The sequence below is a fragment of the Mirounga angustirostris genome, unplaced genomic scaffold (genome assembly GCF_029215605.1).
Source record: "Mirounga angustirostris isolate CCGP_5_RB_7025 unplaced genomic scaffold, mMirAng1.0.hap1 SCAF_5, whole genome shotgun sequence".
Lineage (NCBI taxonomy): Eukaryota > Metazoa > Chordata > Mammalia > Carnivora > Phocidae > Mirounga > Mirounga angustirostris.
Window position 1 is genome coordinate 156,147,615 of NW_026991713.1, and position 16,924 is coordinate 156,164,538.

Sequence of the window (16,924 nt, forward strand, 5' to 3'; positions counted from 1 at the left end):
TAATACTACTACAACTAATACCTAATATTTCTAAGGACTTATTCTGATGTTCCAGGTATTACAAGCCCTACACAGGGCCTGTATATGTTAACCTATTTAATCTTCACAACCTCTCTTTTTGGAGAAGGAAATAGGCACAGAGAGGTATCCTAACATTCCCAAGATTACACAATAAAGTGTGATTTGAACCCAGGCCGTCTGACTTTAGAGTTCATACTCTTAATCATGTTAGGGTGCTCCATATTAATTTACGATCTTCTGCAATGGTTTATAAAGATTTTTATAGGGGCACTTGGGTGGCTCAGACAGTTGAGCATCTAATTCTTGATTTCAAGTCAGGTCATGATCTCAGGGTCATGAGATCAAGCTCTGAGTCAGGCTCTGCACTCAGCATGGAGGTCTGCTTGAGATTCTCTCCCTCTGCCCTTCCTCCAACTGCTGTGTGCATGTGTATGCTCTCTCTCTCTAAAATAAATAAATCTTAAAAAAAAACTTTTATAGAGTAGACCTTATCCGAGGTGCAGAAGTCATCAATATGCAAATCAGTAATTATAAACATTAGTTCTTAAAATAAGCTGCCCCTGAATGATTCACTTATAGCAAGGTTAAATTTTTTTAATTCATAAAAATGTTGATAAAGCAGAAGAGCCAGTATAAACACAAAAATTTTATGAAATATCAAAAAATGGATATGATAAAATGGATAAATAGTCCAAAAACTCTGGGCAGGGCAGGATTTTCCAAAACATTTCAAGGAAGAGTGAACTTTGAAAACAGGATTTGTGAGTATAAAGTGATAAAGTCTTCCCTGTCTCTGACAATTAGAGAGCAAGGACCACCACCATTTTCTAATCTTGTTCCTCAGGGTCAGGTAAATTGGTCAGAGTAATAGCAAAATGGCTGTTGGAATCTTCACAGCCTTATATCAACATAAGTATCTCTGGAATGAAGAGTGCACAGCCTCAATGAACTGTTCCTTCAATAAGGATATAGCAAACTCGGTGTGAATACTCTTTATAAGGGCCACACTGAGGGTGGGGACCTAGGAACTAGGCTAGATCAGGCTAAGATGTTACCCAAGAGGCTGTGCTTAGTGCATTGTCGAGTTTCTAAAAGGAAGGTTTTTTTTCTAAAAGGAAATTTTCTTGAAGGAGATAAAAGATGAGGCAAGAAGTCAAGAGGAAAGACAGCTCAGAAACAGAAGCAGGTCAGAAAGCAGAGTTCAAGATGTAGTTAGATGAGAAAGTTCTAGTTCATTAAGATCATTAACAAAGCAGGGCTCCCAGAAACTCTCTTGTATTAGAAGAGGAGTTATGGGACTCAACTGGCTGACTTAAGAGCACAGACCTGGGATCAAACCCTATGAAGCCTTCTGGTCCACCCCAGCAGGCATTAGAGTCCCAGTTAGAAAAAGTAAACAAGACACGCTAAAACATAAAAATATACAACTCATCTTCCTGGTGTTTCAAATATTTTTTTCAGGTAGTAAAGGCTTTTATTGTTCTGACCCCTGAATCCAAGTCACATGATCAAGAACAACTAAAAAAGGAGATTCAAGAGCATGTAAAAAAAACTACAGCACCTTACAAATATCCCAGAAAGGTAGGTATTCTAATTATGATGACAATTTGCTTAGTGTTCTGACAAATTTCAGCTGTTTATTTATTTTTTTAATGAACATTCTCCTCAAACATGCTACACCAAATATTCCAAACTGAACTAATGACATGGATAAGAATCAGAATCTTTGAGATTAAAATGAAACTCTTGACATAATTTGCAGGGTCATTTGGCTCACTGGACTAGTAGTAAATACTAAATATCAAGCAACATCTCCTCAACAATACCCCTCTCCCTTTTTGGTTGTTACCAAAACCCACCCAGATGGGTATCCTAATTCTTTTACCTAGAGATAATAAAACTGGTATACAATTGACTTTGTATAAAGATGAAAACTTCTGGGCTAATTTTTTCCCTTACTACCAACAGGTAGAATTTGTTCAAGAGCTGCCAAAGACTATCAGTGGGAAGATAAAAAGAAATGAACTGAGGAAGAAAGAATGGGAAACAATTTAAATCCATTCTATTATTTATCACAGTATCTATAAAACAAAGACTCTGTCCAAACCACAAGAGTATAGAGGTGATTAAAAATGTGATAATATACTTACAAATTGTTGATTTAAAATATCTTGTGGTTGGAGCACCTGGCTAGCTCAGTCAGTAGAGCATGCAACTCTTGATCTCAGGGTTCTAAGTTTGAGCCCCACATAGGGTGCAGAGATTACTTAAAAAAATAAAATCTTTTAAAAAAGCAAAATAAAATATTTTGTGGGTATAACATCAGAAGCTGAATTCTGAAATAAAATATTTAGTAAATTCCTCTGCATTAGTGTCAATGTTATTATGATTTTGGTAATATAAAAAGAATGCCATCAAGTGCTGAGAAATTTTTAAACATAGTATCTGAACCAAATTTCTGACCTGTTTGTTTTCAAATTCTAGTTGAATAATTCCTCTGATATGTTGATATACAAATCAGAACAAATCTTCAAGTTTTGAAATAAAACTAAACAACTTATTATAAAAGTTTTTAGAAAAATAAAAATCTCAGTTAGAAGATACCATAATTCTTAAAGTCTAAATATCTACCTGAAAACAGGCTAGGGATTTTTATTAGTCACATTTTTATTCAAGTAATTTAAAAATAGTTTAAACTCATTTCAAGGTCTAACTAAAAGAAGAACATCATACTACAGTTGCTTGTATCTAATCAAATGCAGTATACAAAATATTTAATTTGTGGCTCTTCAAAAAAGTATGATAAATTTGACAAGTGTTAAGATACGACATAAAAGGGTGCCTGGGTGGCTCAGTTGGTTAAGCGACTGCCTTCGGCTCAGGTCATGATCCTGGAGTCCTGGGATCGAGTCCCATATCGGGCTCCCTGCTCAGCGGGGAGTCTGCTTCTCCCCCTGACCCTCCCCACTCTCATGCTCTCTCTATCTCATTCTCTCTCTCAAATAAATAAATAAAATCTTTAAAAAAAAAAAAAGATACAACATAAAAATAAAACAGTGTACAACTATTATCAGAATACTCATGATGTTTGGAAATTCAAGGAACAATCAGGATTCATACATGAATAGAAGACAAATGTCAGATAACCGATGAATGAAATTAGAAGACTGTGAAATTGACTTTTTCTCTATTTTCAGTGTATGTGTGTGTGTGTGTGCGTGTGTTTAATAGCCCCAATACAGTCTACAGAACTCATATATGCTAAGTCCCCATAACTTGTAGCCCTATATACTTTTTTCTCTTTATCACACAAAAAGTCGTATTAAAGTAAAAACAGTTTAGATGTAGAGAAAGTTTATCAATTCCTCATTGAAGGTCTGAGTCTCAATGAATTTTTAGTAGAAAAATTTACATTTCTGTCACAAATATGGCTTATTTCTGGGGAACTAAAAGTGAGTCCCCCTGGGGAATGAGACAGAACTCTGCTGTTGGCTCTCTCCTTTTGAAGTGTTTGTTCCCATTTGAAATAACCACAACATTTTCTGTTTTCTTGGTATTTCCCAATTGGGCAACAATAGAAGACTTTTCCATGGTTTGGTCCATTATTAGAAACAACAAGTCTCTTAGATCTTCGGCCACACTTGCATAAAGGAGGTGTCATTTTCCCACTCTTCCAAGGCTCTTGTAGGTTAACTGTAGAAGCTAAGATAGAGGGGAGGACCTTCTGGGAACAACTTCTCACTGGGGAGCCATCAGATGATGTAGGCTTTTCTTCATGAACAGTGAGGGTCTGTTTTTTTGCTGGTGGGACAGATAGAGGACTGGATAGATTCCTTTTAGTACCACCTAAAATGAGGGGGTATTTCCCCAAAACTGAAGGATGAGACATAGTGGCATTAACACTGTTGAAGCTACTTGATTTGCATTCAGGTAATTTAAAGTCAGAAACATCTGAATCTGGATCTTTGGCTTCTTTCACATGATAAATAGTAGTATGTGGACTCTTATATACAACAGACTTCGAGGTCCCAGATTTTTGAGGAGTTTCTTCTGTGCCTTCTTTCAAAACCATTAATCTTTCTATAGAATTAAATGAGGTATCTAAGTTTGAGTCACTAATGGAAGGTATACAATCTATACTTTGCTCAGGCTGAGATGCTGGCAGTAAAGCTACATCCTCCCAATCAGCCAACATAGGTAAACAATCAAGAGCAGAACTCATTTCCGTATCAGAAACATGATGAACAGATGAAATGGTAGTTGATACAAGTACCAATTCTGAACCAATTGATGAAGACTTAGATTTGGTATTAAATGCAAGGTGTTCGTTTCTTATGTGCTTCTGCATAGGTGTGTTCAAGCTGGCAGATGGCAACTGCTCCAGAGAAGTAGAGGACTTTGTATTAAAAAGAGATAAATAGCTTTTGCCATTATGAAGACCTGCTTTTATATTGCTCTTTAGCTGGAACTGATCCTGTTGTACCTTTATAGGAGAATTCACACCACCTGACCTCATGTGAACTTTTTCATGAGAATTTACTATATTTTTAGGCTCCCTATCATCTATACTCAGACCCTGAATGCTACTGTTGCAGGAGGATCTTTCTTCAACTTGATTCGTATTCAAATTTCTGGCGAAAACGCTGGAATTCTTCTTAGTGGGGACCTATGATTCCACAGACAAATCCAATAGCTTTAGAAACTATGCATTCGTAATTTCTTTAGTACACATTATATTATTTGACAAAAAAGAAAAATGTCATCATTCACTGATTTATCAATGATTTCCACACATGATATCTGTATTTCAATGAATGTATTACTTCTGGAGTTTGAGATGACAGAATAAAGAGGTAAGACACCACTAACCTTGTTCAAGGACCTTGTAATTTTCATTAAGCAACCATCCCTGATCATTTTCCAAGCAAGTAGGGCAGTATTCCGAGAATCATCCAACCCTGAGGAAATAGATATCAAACACTGAGTTTAGTAATACCATTGTAAAGAAATACAGCAAAAATAAGAAATCACAATTAATATTGGAACATACTACTAGTTTTATGATCATCTACTCATTTTAATCATGATAAATTGGACTAGCAAATGCTGTGACAACCTTACCAACAAAAGACAAGATCTCCCACATTTACAGAGGAGATAAAAATTTGTACAGTTCACAAAAATGTAAGCAACATTCTGTAGGGACCATACTTTGTGAGTAATCTAATGGTCTTGTTCAGTTTTTTCACTAATTCACTGTGTTGTCTGGGCATTTGTTTAATCTCCATTTGATTTAGCTAATTTTCATTCTTTTTTAGCAACTAGAAAGCCACTAGATGGCAGTCTTTATCTTACACTACTTTATGGTAGTATAATTTGAAAGTCCGAAATCTTTGAATTGTATAGATTAGGAACTTTTTTTAGCCTGAAAGGATATTCCTTATTAATGACATCACCAAAAACATGAGATTCATATGAAAGACTTTATAGAAATAAGATGACTTACATAATAAAATTATTTTCAATTTATACTAACCAGAATGTTCTCGTCCTAAGAATTCTATTCCCACTTCCTGCAGGGCACCACTTAGTCCTTTTGGTTTTCTTCTATAGAAAATCTAACCAAATAAAAGAAACATATCCAAAAAAAGGTTACTATTAGAAAGGCTATGTATTAACCACTTACTTTTCATAATTTTTATTTCTATTAGATTTGGAATGTCCTTATTTTGTTGTCATTTGTACATACTTTAAGAAATGTATTTATGTGAAAGTTAAAAAAAAATATTTTATTTATAGTAACCTATACCCATGTATGGGATGAAGTTTAATCATTTTTCAATAGAAGGAAAGTGACCATGCCCCCATCTTTGACCCTTACCTTGTAAGTTACTCTGAGATCAATCCAAGAATTTAAGAATGCAGGTTTTAACAGTTGTTTTCTTTTACACTCATACTCCAGGCAAACCCCCAAGTCCCAGTCTGCATTAAGTATGTTAAAATAGAACAAATTCAATGATGCCAGCAGTTTTTACTCATGCTATCATTTATAAATAAAAGGCTCAAATATTATATAAAATAAGATTTAGAAAGACATAATATATAGTATATAAATTTATATAAATATGTATTATTTATATATATATTAGATATATTTTATATATAATAGTATACAGTATACTATCATTACATACTATATACCAAAGTGTAATACGTACTAGAGAATATAAACTATACTGTATATACTATAACAATATACTATATAAAACAAAATAGGATTTAATTGCTATTAATATCTAACAATTATTCACTTTATATAATTTACTATTAAGAAATTAGGTTGGTAACTAAGTTTCAAAATGATTTCTTAAATACCCAATTAAACACACTGAGTATTTCAGAAAGAAGAGTAAGGTGTCAAGTTACAAGGCCTACAAGGAGGTTATCTGCTTTCAACATTCTAGAAAATACTAATGTAATTGAGAAACCAGACATCTTATAGAAACCTAAAACCAAAAATATGACTATTGATGGCACAGCATTGCTATCAATGACTTTTAATGGCCCCTTTTTTCCTAGTGTGAAAGTATAAAGCAAAGAATGTGAGCTGAATGAAGACTCTTTTTATTCAAGGTTATAGAAAGTAGCATAAAAGTTTTCACTAAATCATCTTTGCCTGGAGCCAGAAGAACAGGGAGGGACAATCTAGAAAGATTCTTAAAGTTAAGTCTTAAAAAATTTTAAAGTATCCCAGAATGGTAAAATTTGAAAAATATGAATAAATTTACTTTCCTTGGTTAACATCTGTTTGGCACTGAGATTTCTTTTTGAGGTCTAAGAGGTTAACAAGTACAATTCTTACTATAGATAACGAATTACATAGTGGTTATCCTACATATTTATGATTGATAGATATAACTTATTTTTTACCTGACCAAGTAACAAATGCACATAATTTTACTTTGGAATTAGGCAGATCTGAAATCCCAGCAGCAAAAATAATTTTCTTCTGTTGTTGAATCTTCTGAATCCATTTACAGAACTGAGATAAGCAAATCCTCAGAGGGACTCCTTCATCAACTTGAGCCTGAGTAAAGTCACAAAATCTAAATTGAACAATCGAATTCTGTAATTATTGAACACATCATTAGCACATAATTAAGCGCTATAGGGGGATGTAAAAAAGAAGAGGTTCTGTGCGCCTGGGTGGCTCAGTTGGTTAAGTGTCTGCCTTGGGCATAGGTCATAATCTCAGGATCATGGGATCAAGTCTCACATCAGGCTCCCTGCTCCACAGGAAGTCTGCTTCTCCCTCTGCCTCTCTCCCCACTCGTTCTCTCTCGCACGCAAATAAATAAAATCTTAAAAAAAAAAAAGAGGTTCTGACTGCCAGAGTTTATTTAGTGAAAAAGATGCTAAAACACATGGAAGAGAGGTGATATAATGATTAGAACTCTGCGAGACAAGAAAAATTAGGTTGCTCTACCTAAAATCACACAGAAATATAGTAATTAAATCCTGACTGACAGAAATTTGATGTCACTTAATTTCCGTAAGTTTGATATTCATTTTTACAACACTATTCTAATTTTTAAAAATTCCAACAGAGTTCTGGAGGGAACATTATTTCTAACAGTACATAAATCTAGTTCCGAATGGTATATACTTTTTATTTTCGTTTAGAAACTGATTTCTGAATTTTAATATTTGCATCATACTTTCTTGTTCCTTTTTGGGGAGGGGCAGGGTGAGAAGAGAGGTAGGGAAAAGAGAAGGGCATACCTGTTTTATGCCTGTCAGTTCCATGCAAAATTCAGAAAGAATTGGATGTTCTTGAGGCTGAACGTAAGCACGGAACTCAGATTCAATCTCTCCAGTTGATGTATTCAGCAATACTGCTGGAAATTCAACTACATGAGAGAATCATCAATTAACACTTGAATACATAATTGTTAAATTAATGCTGTAATCACTCTAAATTAAACATATTTTACCATCATATATCATTATTAGCCAATCATTATTTCAGTAAAAGCATATTAAAATGACCAAAGCAGTGTGATATAACAGTTATAATAAAATTGTGCCAAAGAATAAGTCAGAATATTAAAGTTATGAGTGTATCTATTTAAACTCTTGAATATATTTCCACAATTAAATATGAAGACCATATGTAAGTTAAAATGTACTTTTTGCAAAGGTATTTTTTCAGTTCCTATGCAACTGAGATTTTGTATGGAATTCTAAAATAATTATTTTATATGATGATACTTTTAGATGTTAGATGTTTGTTCTTTTCTTGTCAAGTCAGGTTTTATAGTAAACTACCAATTCATAGGGCATCTTGTTTTCTTTTAACTGTTGACTAGTTTCTATCTATTAAAGTGACTCCTCTAGGGCTAGCTTTGACCACTGGCAGTCCAGACTTACTTATTTCTTGGCTCTGGTGGCGTTTCCCATCATTCCAACATGTTGACTCAAAATCAATGACAATTAAGTAGTCAAACAACTGCTCTGCAAAACAAAGGGTGTCCTTATGCTTTATCAGTGTTAAAAGTGCAAGGGATACAAAATGTAAAGAAATGAAGCACGCTACTTACTAGATTTGCTTCTTCCTAGATTTCCACTTGCTGGTACAACTGACTTTCTTCTAATTAATCCAAGCTGCCTAAAAAAGTAAAACAACCCAATATGTTCAACAAACTCACACTCCTGTTCGAATATGCTAACAAACTAATGGTATAACCCTCATTATTAATGGGAGAGGAAATTGAACTAGACTTTGAGAGCAAAGACCCTGGTTCTTATACTGACTGCCACCCTCTCTTTTAAGTCATTTCACCTGCATGAGCCTCAAAGGTCATATTTGCAAACTTAGACTAATTCTTTCTGCTTCCCTTATTTTACAGTAAATACTGAGGAACTTGGGTGATTGCAGAGGTAAAGATGCATTGAAAAGCTTATTTTTGCCTTTGCATTTTTCAAGCCCTTGCTATGTGCACAGCACGGCTCTGAGGAGATAGGGCAGATCCAGTCTTCCAGGAGCTCAAAATACAGCTGGGTAAAAAACCTAGACATCCATGGTAAACTAGTGGAAGGTAATATATGACAAAGGCAATACCTGAGTTCACAGAAAGGTATGAGCTTACTGAAGTGTTAAGTAAGACAACTACTCCGAAGAACAGGTCGAGTTTAACTAAGCAGACACTTCCTGTTGTCGTTTTTTGTTTAAAACATGTGATGGGAAGCGCAAGGAGTTGGGAATAATTGCGAATATTTATTTGATTTCTTACTACACAGCAGGCACTGAACTCTGGTGATCTCACTTAATCCTCAACAACTGCACGAGGTAGTCACTTTTGCTATCTCTATTTTATGGGTGAGAAAACGGATTCAGTAATTTGCCAAGGAACACAGATTTGGTATGTGAACCCAGGATCGTCCAACTCTGAAGCCCATGCTATTTACTAATACATTACAATACATTACAACAGTGCTTCTAGAAATCAGAAATGTGCACAGCGTGACCAGGAATCAGGGAGAAAGCCACAATAAATCAAATGACGAATTAAACGGATCACCAGGAAGTGGTGGGGTGAACAGCTTGACGGGTGACGTGGGGGCTGCCTGAGACCTCGGAACGGCCTACCAGGCGCTGTCACGTCCATTCGTTTCCCGAGGCCTACAATGGGCTGACAGTGGCTCAAGGCCACACAGTCCGAACCCCGGTTCTTCCAACAACGCGCAGAGGGCGGCCTGAGGCTCGAGACCGAGATGCAAGCAGAGACCTTTCAGTCCGGGCCAGACAGTGCGGGTCGGAGACCCCGGGGCTGCAGAGAATGAAGGCTGATACCGCGGATGCCCACTGCCCAGACCTGCTGCAGACGCCGCACCCGACCAGGAGCCACCCCCAGGCCAGAAACCCCCCCCCCTTACCGCGCAAGCTCCTTGGTCGCCATTCCCGGCACTCCTTACTCCTCCCAGCCCAACTGCGGGAAGTTGTTAACCCCCCACTTCCGGTCCGTTCAAACCCCTGGCGCGTCGGAGGCGGCAGTTGCGGCCGCGGCTCTGGCTGCGAGTGAGGCGGCGGCGGCTGCGGGTTGGGCTGTCTGCCGGCTCGTCTTCGGTGTTTCCGGGGCTTGGGGGCGCGGGGAGTGTTTTTTGGCGGGGAAGTCGCTTGGCAGCAACTTTCTCTTTTTCAACGGGCGGAGGCGCCTTTGCGCCGTTGGGGAACCGTTTCGAATTCGGCCTCCGGCGCGGACGGTAAAACCGTTGGTCTCGGTGCGGTCTTCTCCGCTGCGGAACAGGGAGGATAGTTGGCGCCCTCGCTTTTCCGGGAGGGTTGGGAGGGCTCCGTACACTGAATTGAGGAGAGGATCTGAGGGAGCCTGTAGGCCGTGGAGGCCTCACCTGCTCCCCCGTCAGGAGGCGGCGTTTCCTCAGCTCTCGCCGGTGTTTCTTCACAGCCTCATGGATCCCGAGAGGGAGAGGACCGGGAGGCACCTCAAGAAGGGCAGAAAGAGGAGGCGGGCCGCGAACACGCTGGTCGGGGCGGCTGAGGCGATGAGAGCCCGTTGGACTCTGGAGGAGAGGCAGCCTGAGGCCAAGGTGAGTAACGGGGAGCCCGAGTGGGAGGTTAGGAGCTGCCAAGCCCTCGCCCCAGCCGCCTTCGGGGCCCTTCCTGCCCTGGACGCTGCGGGTCAGCCTCATCCACCCACTGGCCTTTCGGAATCCCGCTTTCCAGTCTGTAAAATGGGAAAGCTGATAATGGTTTTTAAAAAGTGGTGTGGTGCCTGGGACCCAAAAGGAATGTTCACTCAACAAATAGTTTATTGAGTCTTCCGTGTGCCAGGATTTGTCTAGGTTCCGGGAATATCCCCGTGCACGAACCCAAAATTCCTTGCCGTCGTGCAGTTCACATGGCACGCCAGTAGGGGAATAATAAGGCTGATAGAGCATCCCTGCTGTGTATTGAGAACTAAATATACGTGGTCCATCCCTCCAGTCATCAGATTTCTGTTGTCTGCCATGTGCTGGGCACTGCCCTAGGCACTGGGGGAACATCAGTGAATAAACAGAGGTGACTACTTCGTTCTAGTGGAAAGAGACCGAAGACAAACAATAGGTAGAAATGATAACCCGGTTTCCCCCACTATCCGAAAGCAGAGCGGTCCTGTGAAATCTTTCTAAGTTGAAATGGTGTAAAGCAAAGAAGCATTTATTAATTTATGCGGGGGGGCTGGGAACTGGAACGTTTCCAGACTCCCAAAATAACCTCTGTTAGGTTTGCTGATCTCTCAAGACAGATCTTGCTAACTGATGCACAAAATCAAGATAAAGCGCAGATGCTCACAGACAATTCAAAGCTATGAGGGCTTCATGCTAAGTGTAGTTCTTGGGGAAGGAGCTTCGCTGTGCCACTCTGCTCGGGGTGTGCTGCCTTTATAACTGGCTTGTTGTGAAACAAATGCTGAAGGTAAAAAGTGTAAACAGGTACGGTGCTAATAGGTCTGTTGTAAAAGGGAAGTGGCAGAACACAAGCTTTCAGAAAGCAGTGGATACCTGTAGGATGTAAAATGGGAAATAGTGCTATGAAAACATTTTTTATTTAAAAGGGATTCTTTTTTTTGCCTATCAAATTGGCAAAACAACTTTTTAAAGGTTAATATGGTGAAAAGTATAAGGAAATAGACAATCTCATCACTCTTTTATTTTGAAACAATCTCAAACTTACAGAAAAGTTGCAAGAACAGTACCAAAAACGACCCCAGTCAGCATTTGAAAGTGATTGCTAACAATGCTCCATGACCATCCACCCATATTTTAGTATTTCCTGTAAACAGTCCTACATAACCACAGTGCAACCATCAAAATTAAAAATAACATGGATATATTGCTACCATATTATCTTCAGACCCCATTCAAGTTCCTCAGTTCCAGTAATATCCTTTTTAGCAATAAGATCCAGTCTAGAATCATGTGTTACATTTAGTTGTCATGTCTCCTTCAATCTGTACAATTCTTTAGTCTTTTCCTTGACATCTGTGGCCTTACTACTCTTGAAGAATCCTGAACCAGTTATTTTGTAGAATGTCTCTCATGTTAGATTTGTGTGTTTCCTCATCGATTAGTTTTGGGTTATACATGTTTGGCAGGAATATCACAGAAGTGAACTCTTTTCTCTTGTATTTTATTAGGTTGTACATGATTTTGATTTGTTCCATTCTTGTTTTTCTCTAATTTTGTGGAGAGATGCTTCCTTGTTAAACTTGTAATTCATTTTTTTATTAGTATGCACTCATTGCCTATTTCATTCAATGGGTTATAATCCATTACTATATTTTGATGCTCAAAATATCCCATATTTGAGCGTTAAGCTAGCCTCTGTGTTCTTTGGACCTCATAATTCTTTGAGCATTGCCTTATTTTTTTGGCACAAAAAGATGTTCCAGGCTCATCTGTGATTTTCCTGCCCCAGCCCTGGAATCAGTAATTTTTTTCTGGGGTGCTTGGTTCTAAATGACATTTAGAAACTCAAGGTTCTGGGTATTAGATGTGCTCAGTGCTATCAGGATGTCAATACTCCCAAAAGAGAGCTAGGAAATATGTATTTATACATCCATATACCCATATACACACATATACATGTTTACCTTTAAATATTTTTCTATCCATACATACTAAAATCTCTACCTGCAATCTATTTCCACAAGGTTCATTCTTGCTTTCTCTCTTCATGTTTATAATTTCCTTCTCTATTCAGTGAGAAACCTGATTTGTCATTATTTTCAGTATATTTGACCAGTTCCCCATGCTGCCACCGCCCCACACTCCCAACACCCTCTTCACCTTGCTTGGGCTCTGTCTCCCTGCACCATGTACCAGGCCACCCTCCTGTGTGAATTACTGTGACAAGCTACTATTCTTATCCTTCATACATGGACACCCTTACCCTGTTCAGGCTCTGAATCTTGTGGCAGGCCACTTTTGTCCCTCAATATTGATGCCCTCCTTGCCTTAAATACTTTCTGACATCTGACACCAGCCCTCACTGCTCTCCGCTTCCTTCTACATGGATGCCTTCATACCGCTCAGGCTTTGACACCCCACAATGAGCCATCCTTCTGCATGTATGCCCTCCCTAAGGGTATTTTCCTACCCTTAGTCTTAGCTCTCTCCCCTATAGCATGCCCTCCCCGCCCCCCCCCCCTTAGGCTTTGACCTCCACTTGGCAACCATGTTTACTCACTGCCACATAGACCCCTACCTACCTACCTCAGTCTCACCTTATCAATCTTATAATTTTGACTGGTAAATATAAATTGGTATATTCTTTCAGGAGTTAATAGTACTTGTCAGAATTAAATAGTTGACCCTTGAACAACATGGGGGATTGGTGTGCCAAACCACCATTTACCCTCCCTGCCCTGTACAGTCCAAAATCCTTATATAACTTTTGACTCCCCCAAAACTTAACTACTTAAAGCCAGAAACCTTACCAATAACATTGGTAGCCAGTTGACCAGAAACCTTAATGATAACATAAACAGTTGGTTAACACATATTTTGTAAATTACATGGATTATATACTGTATTCTTACAATAAAGTAAGCCAGAGAAGATGTTACTAAGAAAAGCATAAAGAAGAGAATACATTTATGATACTAAACTATATTTACCAGAAATGAACCACATATAAGTGGATCTGCACAGTTTAAACGTGTGTTGTTCAAGGGTCAACTCTAGGTGCTTATTTTGACCAGGAACTTATCCGGAGAATTTATCCAGGTACACGGGGATGTTTGAAAGGAAGCTCATAACAATAAAAAAAATTAAAAAAAAAAAAAGATGCTCATATTATTTATAATATAAAAAAAGTGTCATCAATAGGGAATTTTTTCATATATGTTGTAAGTGTTCAGATAAATTTAGAGAATGGACTACTAAAATTGGTATTTGATACATTTAACTGATACAGAAAGGTATTTACTGATTTTTGGGGAGAGGGAGGGTTGCAGAGTTGGTTACCAAACAGAACATATACTCTAATCCTTTAGGGGAGTATAATATAGAGATGAAGAATTAGGGCTTTTTTAGGAGGGAGAAGCTTTAGTGAACTCCCTGTTTCCCCAGAATAATGTCAGACTCCTTAGCTTAGACTACATTTACCTATGACCTGACTCCCTCTTTTCTCTGTTCTCAAATCTCCACTGCTCTGCAACATGCCATTTTGGTTCTAGCCAAACAAAATTACGTGTTTAGACACAACATTCCCTCCCATCTGAGTGACAAATTATTTTCAAGACAGTTCCAGTATTTTCAGTATCAGTGAAGTTATCCCCCAAACTCTCTAACCCCCAAGGCAGTTAGCCTCTTTGCTCCTACACCTTTATAATAGCACTTACCCACATTGTATTGGAATTAGCTATTTCTGCATTTTTTTTTCCCCTTAGTAGAATGAACTTGAGAGCATGAATCATGTTTTATTCATTTTACTATCCCTAGCAAGTAACCAAGTATCTGTAGTAAGGTTTTGTATCAATGTTTATTAAATATTGTATTAATAATGTCATATCACAGGTTGTTGTTTTAGATCTTCATTTCCAATTAATTAGATCCCTCCTTATATTTGCATATAATTTGCTTTGCTTTGTTCCTGTTCTCAATAGTCCTAATTTTTTTAAAGATTTTTACCTATTTGAGAGAGAGAGAATGAGTGATGGGAGGGGCAGAGTGAGAGAGAGAAGCAGACTCTCTGCTGAGCAGGAAGCCTGACGTGGGGCTTGATCCCAAGACCCAGAGATCATGACCTGAACCGAAGGCGTATGCTTAACCAACTGAGCCACCAGGCACCCCAGTCCTAATTTTTTTTTTAAGATTTATTTATTTATTTTAGAGAGAGAGCATGCAGGGGAGGGATAGAGGAAGAGGGAGAGGAGCAGACTCCTTGCTGAGTGGGGATCCCGATGCAGGGACTCAATCCCAAGACCCTGAGATCATAACCTGAGTCAAAATCAAGAGTCGGACGCTTAACCGACTGAGCCACCCTGGTGTCCCAGTAGTCTTAATTTTTAATGCCCTGATTTATCTTTGCAGAAAGCCCGCTTATCTACCATTTTATTTGCTGAAAACTGTGAAGTGACCCACGATCAGTTATGTGAATTGCTGAAGTATGCAGTTCTGGGCAAATCCAGTGTTCCTAAACCCAGGTATGAGATGCACTTAAATGGTGGGTATAAACCTGAGGTTTCAAATTAGTGTCTAGAGGGCCATGTATTCCTTAATTAATATTATTTGTTTGCTGTACAGAATGTCCTAAATTTTTCTTTTTCTTTTTTTCTTTTAATGGTGGGGGAGGGGCAGAGGGGGAGGGAGAGAGAGAGAATCCCAAACAGACTCCAAGCCCAGCGTGGAACCCAATGCAGGGCTCAATCTTATGACCCCGAGATCATGACCTGAGCTGAAATCAAGAGTCAGACGCCTAACCAACTGAGCCACCCAGGCACCCCCTACATTTTTTCTTTATAGGAGTTGCCAACATTTAATTTGAGAATTCCTTTATTAAAATCCAGATACTTCATTTTTTTATTTTTATTTTTTCATTTTTTTATTCTTATGTTAATCCCCATACATTACATCATTAGTTTTAGATGAAGTGTTCCATGATTCATTGTTTGTGCACAACACCCAGTGCTCCATGCAGAACGTGCCCTCTTTAATACCCACCACCAGGCTAACCCATCCTCCCACCCCCCTCCCCCTAGAACCCTCAGTTTGTTTTTCAGAGTCCATCGTCTCTCATGGTTCGTCTACCCCTCCGATTTCCCCCGCTTCATTCTTCCCCTCCCGCTACCTTCTTCTTTTTTTTTTTCTTAACATATATTGCATTATTTGTTTCAGAGGTACAGATCTGAGATTCAACAGTCTTGCACAATTCACAGCGCTTACCAGAGCGCATACCCTCCCCAGTGTCTATCACCCAGTCACCCCATCCCTCCCACCCCACCCCACCCCCCACTCCAACAACACTGTTTGTTTCCTGCGTAAAATCCAGATACTTAAGAAAAAAAAAAATCCAGATACTTTATTTCTTCAAAAATTTCTAAGATGTGGCAGTTTTATCCCTGTATTCCCAAATGGCAACAATTTGTCAAAGCTGAGCAGTGGCCTTCCCCTTATAGATGGGGCATGTACACTTTAGTGTACCACCTACTGGTAAATAAGGCCTGCTTCCCTTATTTACATTATCTGTCTGGCTACTTTTTGGTTTGCAACCCTCTTGGGAGCTTCCTGGGTGTAAACTGAAACCTGCCCCACTTACTTGGAGGGCAGGGAGAGACTGAAGAAAGAGGCAGGCTGTTCCAGGTTGGTAAGTGGCAATTTTAATAATAAGCGAAGGGAACTTACATACAAGGCTTGTCTTGGGCAGGAGGAAGACAAATGGATCCCTACATATGCCTGTCAAATCTTAAAAAAGTTTATATAGAGGGTTTAGCTGGGTTCAGTCATATGAACCATGCAGGTGTTTTCAACACCACATCACTGTCTCAAGGCTATGTCCTTGGAGCAGCCTCTGGGATCAGGAAAGACAAGCAGAACCCACATTCAAAGGGCAGAGAAGAAGGGGGTGAGGGGGTGAGGAGCCTTCAGGTGCCAGGGTCCAGGTGACATGTTAGCTGGCAGTCATGTCTTTTCACTGACCTTTCCCAACACCGCTTAAAGGTATTTTGGTTTGTAACCCCTAGTGGAGACCCAATTGAAAATAACATGATCATGTGTTAAGAATCCCAGTTAATCTTTTCTGTTCCTTTTACATTAAGGGACAAAAAGAATTATGCTATTCTGATATCTTCAATGCCATTGTTAAATGTCTAATGAAAATTGCTTTTGTGTATGTACCAAT

The 16,924-nt window shown here is 38.8% G+C and overlaps 3 protein-coding genes across 26 annotated transcripts in view; 2 read left to right on the plus strand and 1 right to left on the minus strand.

The window, feature by feature from the left end:
- Positions 1-3,100, plus strand: part of ACSM3 (acyl-CoA synthetase medium chain family member 3) — a 49,026-nt gene extending 45,926 nt beyond the window's left edge. For all 8 annotated transcript variants that reach the window (XM_045875101.3, XM_045875100.3, XM_064592757.1 and 5 more), the window contains 2 exons: positions 1,483-1,602; positions 1,990-3,100. In XM_045875101.3, coding sequence (XP_045731057.1) covers positions 1,483-1,602; positions 1,990-2,076 — 207 coding nt within the window. In that variant the 3' untranslated portion in view covers positions 2,077-3,100. The remainder of the gene's footprint in view (positions 1-1,482; positions 1,603-1,989) is intronic.
- On the minus strand, positions 130-10,097 carry ERI2 (ERI1 exoribonuclease family member 2). Of its 2 annotated transcripts, none has more exons than XM_045875097.3 (9): positions 9,958-10,097; positions 8,622-8,689; positions 8,452-8,535; positions 7,804-7,931; positions 6,952-7,108; positions 5,903-6,003; positions 5,558-5,639; positions 4,891-4,979; positions 130-4,687 (listed from the first exon to the last, which is right to left on the minus strand). In XM_045875097.3, exons 1-9 carry the CDS (start codon positions 9,978-9,980, stop codon positions 3,380-3,382), a joined length of 2,040 nt encoding a protein of 679 aa, XP_045731053.1. In that variant the 5' UTR covers positions 9,981-10,097; the 3' UTR covers positions 130-3,379. The 2 variants fall into 2 exon arrangements, with proteins under 2 accessions (XP_045731053.1, XP_064448821.1); XM_064592751.1 differs by having other exon boundaries at positions 8,452-8,530; positions 9,958-10,003.
- Positions 9,617-16,924, plus strand: part of REXO5 (RNA exonuclease 5) — a 64,390-nt gene continuing 57,082 nt past the window's right edge. For 7 of the 16 annotated variants that reach the window (XM_064592737.1, XM_064592738.1, XM_064592739.1 and 4 more), the window contains exons 1-3: positions 9,618-10,099; positions 10,488-10,629; positions 15,118-15,230. In XM_064592737.1, coding sequence (XP_064448807.1) covers positions 9,861-10,099; positions 10,488-10,629; positions 15,118-15,230 — 494 coding nt within the window. In that variant the 5' untranslated portion in view covers positions 9,618-9,860. Of the gene's footprint in view, positions 10,121-10,149; positions 10,303-10,487; positions 10,630-15,117; positions 15,231-16,924 lie in introns of those variants that run through there. The other 9 variants (XM_064592748.1, XM_064592750.1, XM_045875094.3 and 6 more) reach the window with 6 other exon arrangements.

Coding starts and splice junctions, on each gene's coding strand:
- ERI2 (XM_045875097.3), bottom strand. CDS start 9,980: ATGGCGACCAAGGAGCTTGCGCG. Junction 7,932..8,451: donor CCACCAGAGCCAAGAAATAA/GTAAGTCTGGAC, acceptor TCTCTCATGTAG/TTGAATTTCCAGCAGTATTG. Junction 4,980..5,557: donor CTTAGGACGAGAACATTCTG/GTTAGTATAAAT, acceptor CTATTTCCTCAG/GGTTGGATGATTCTCGGAAT.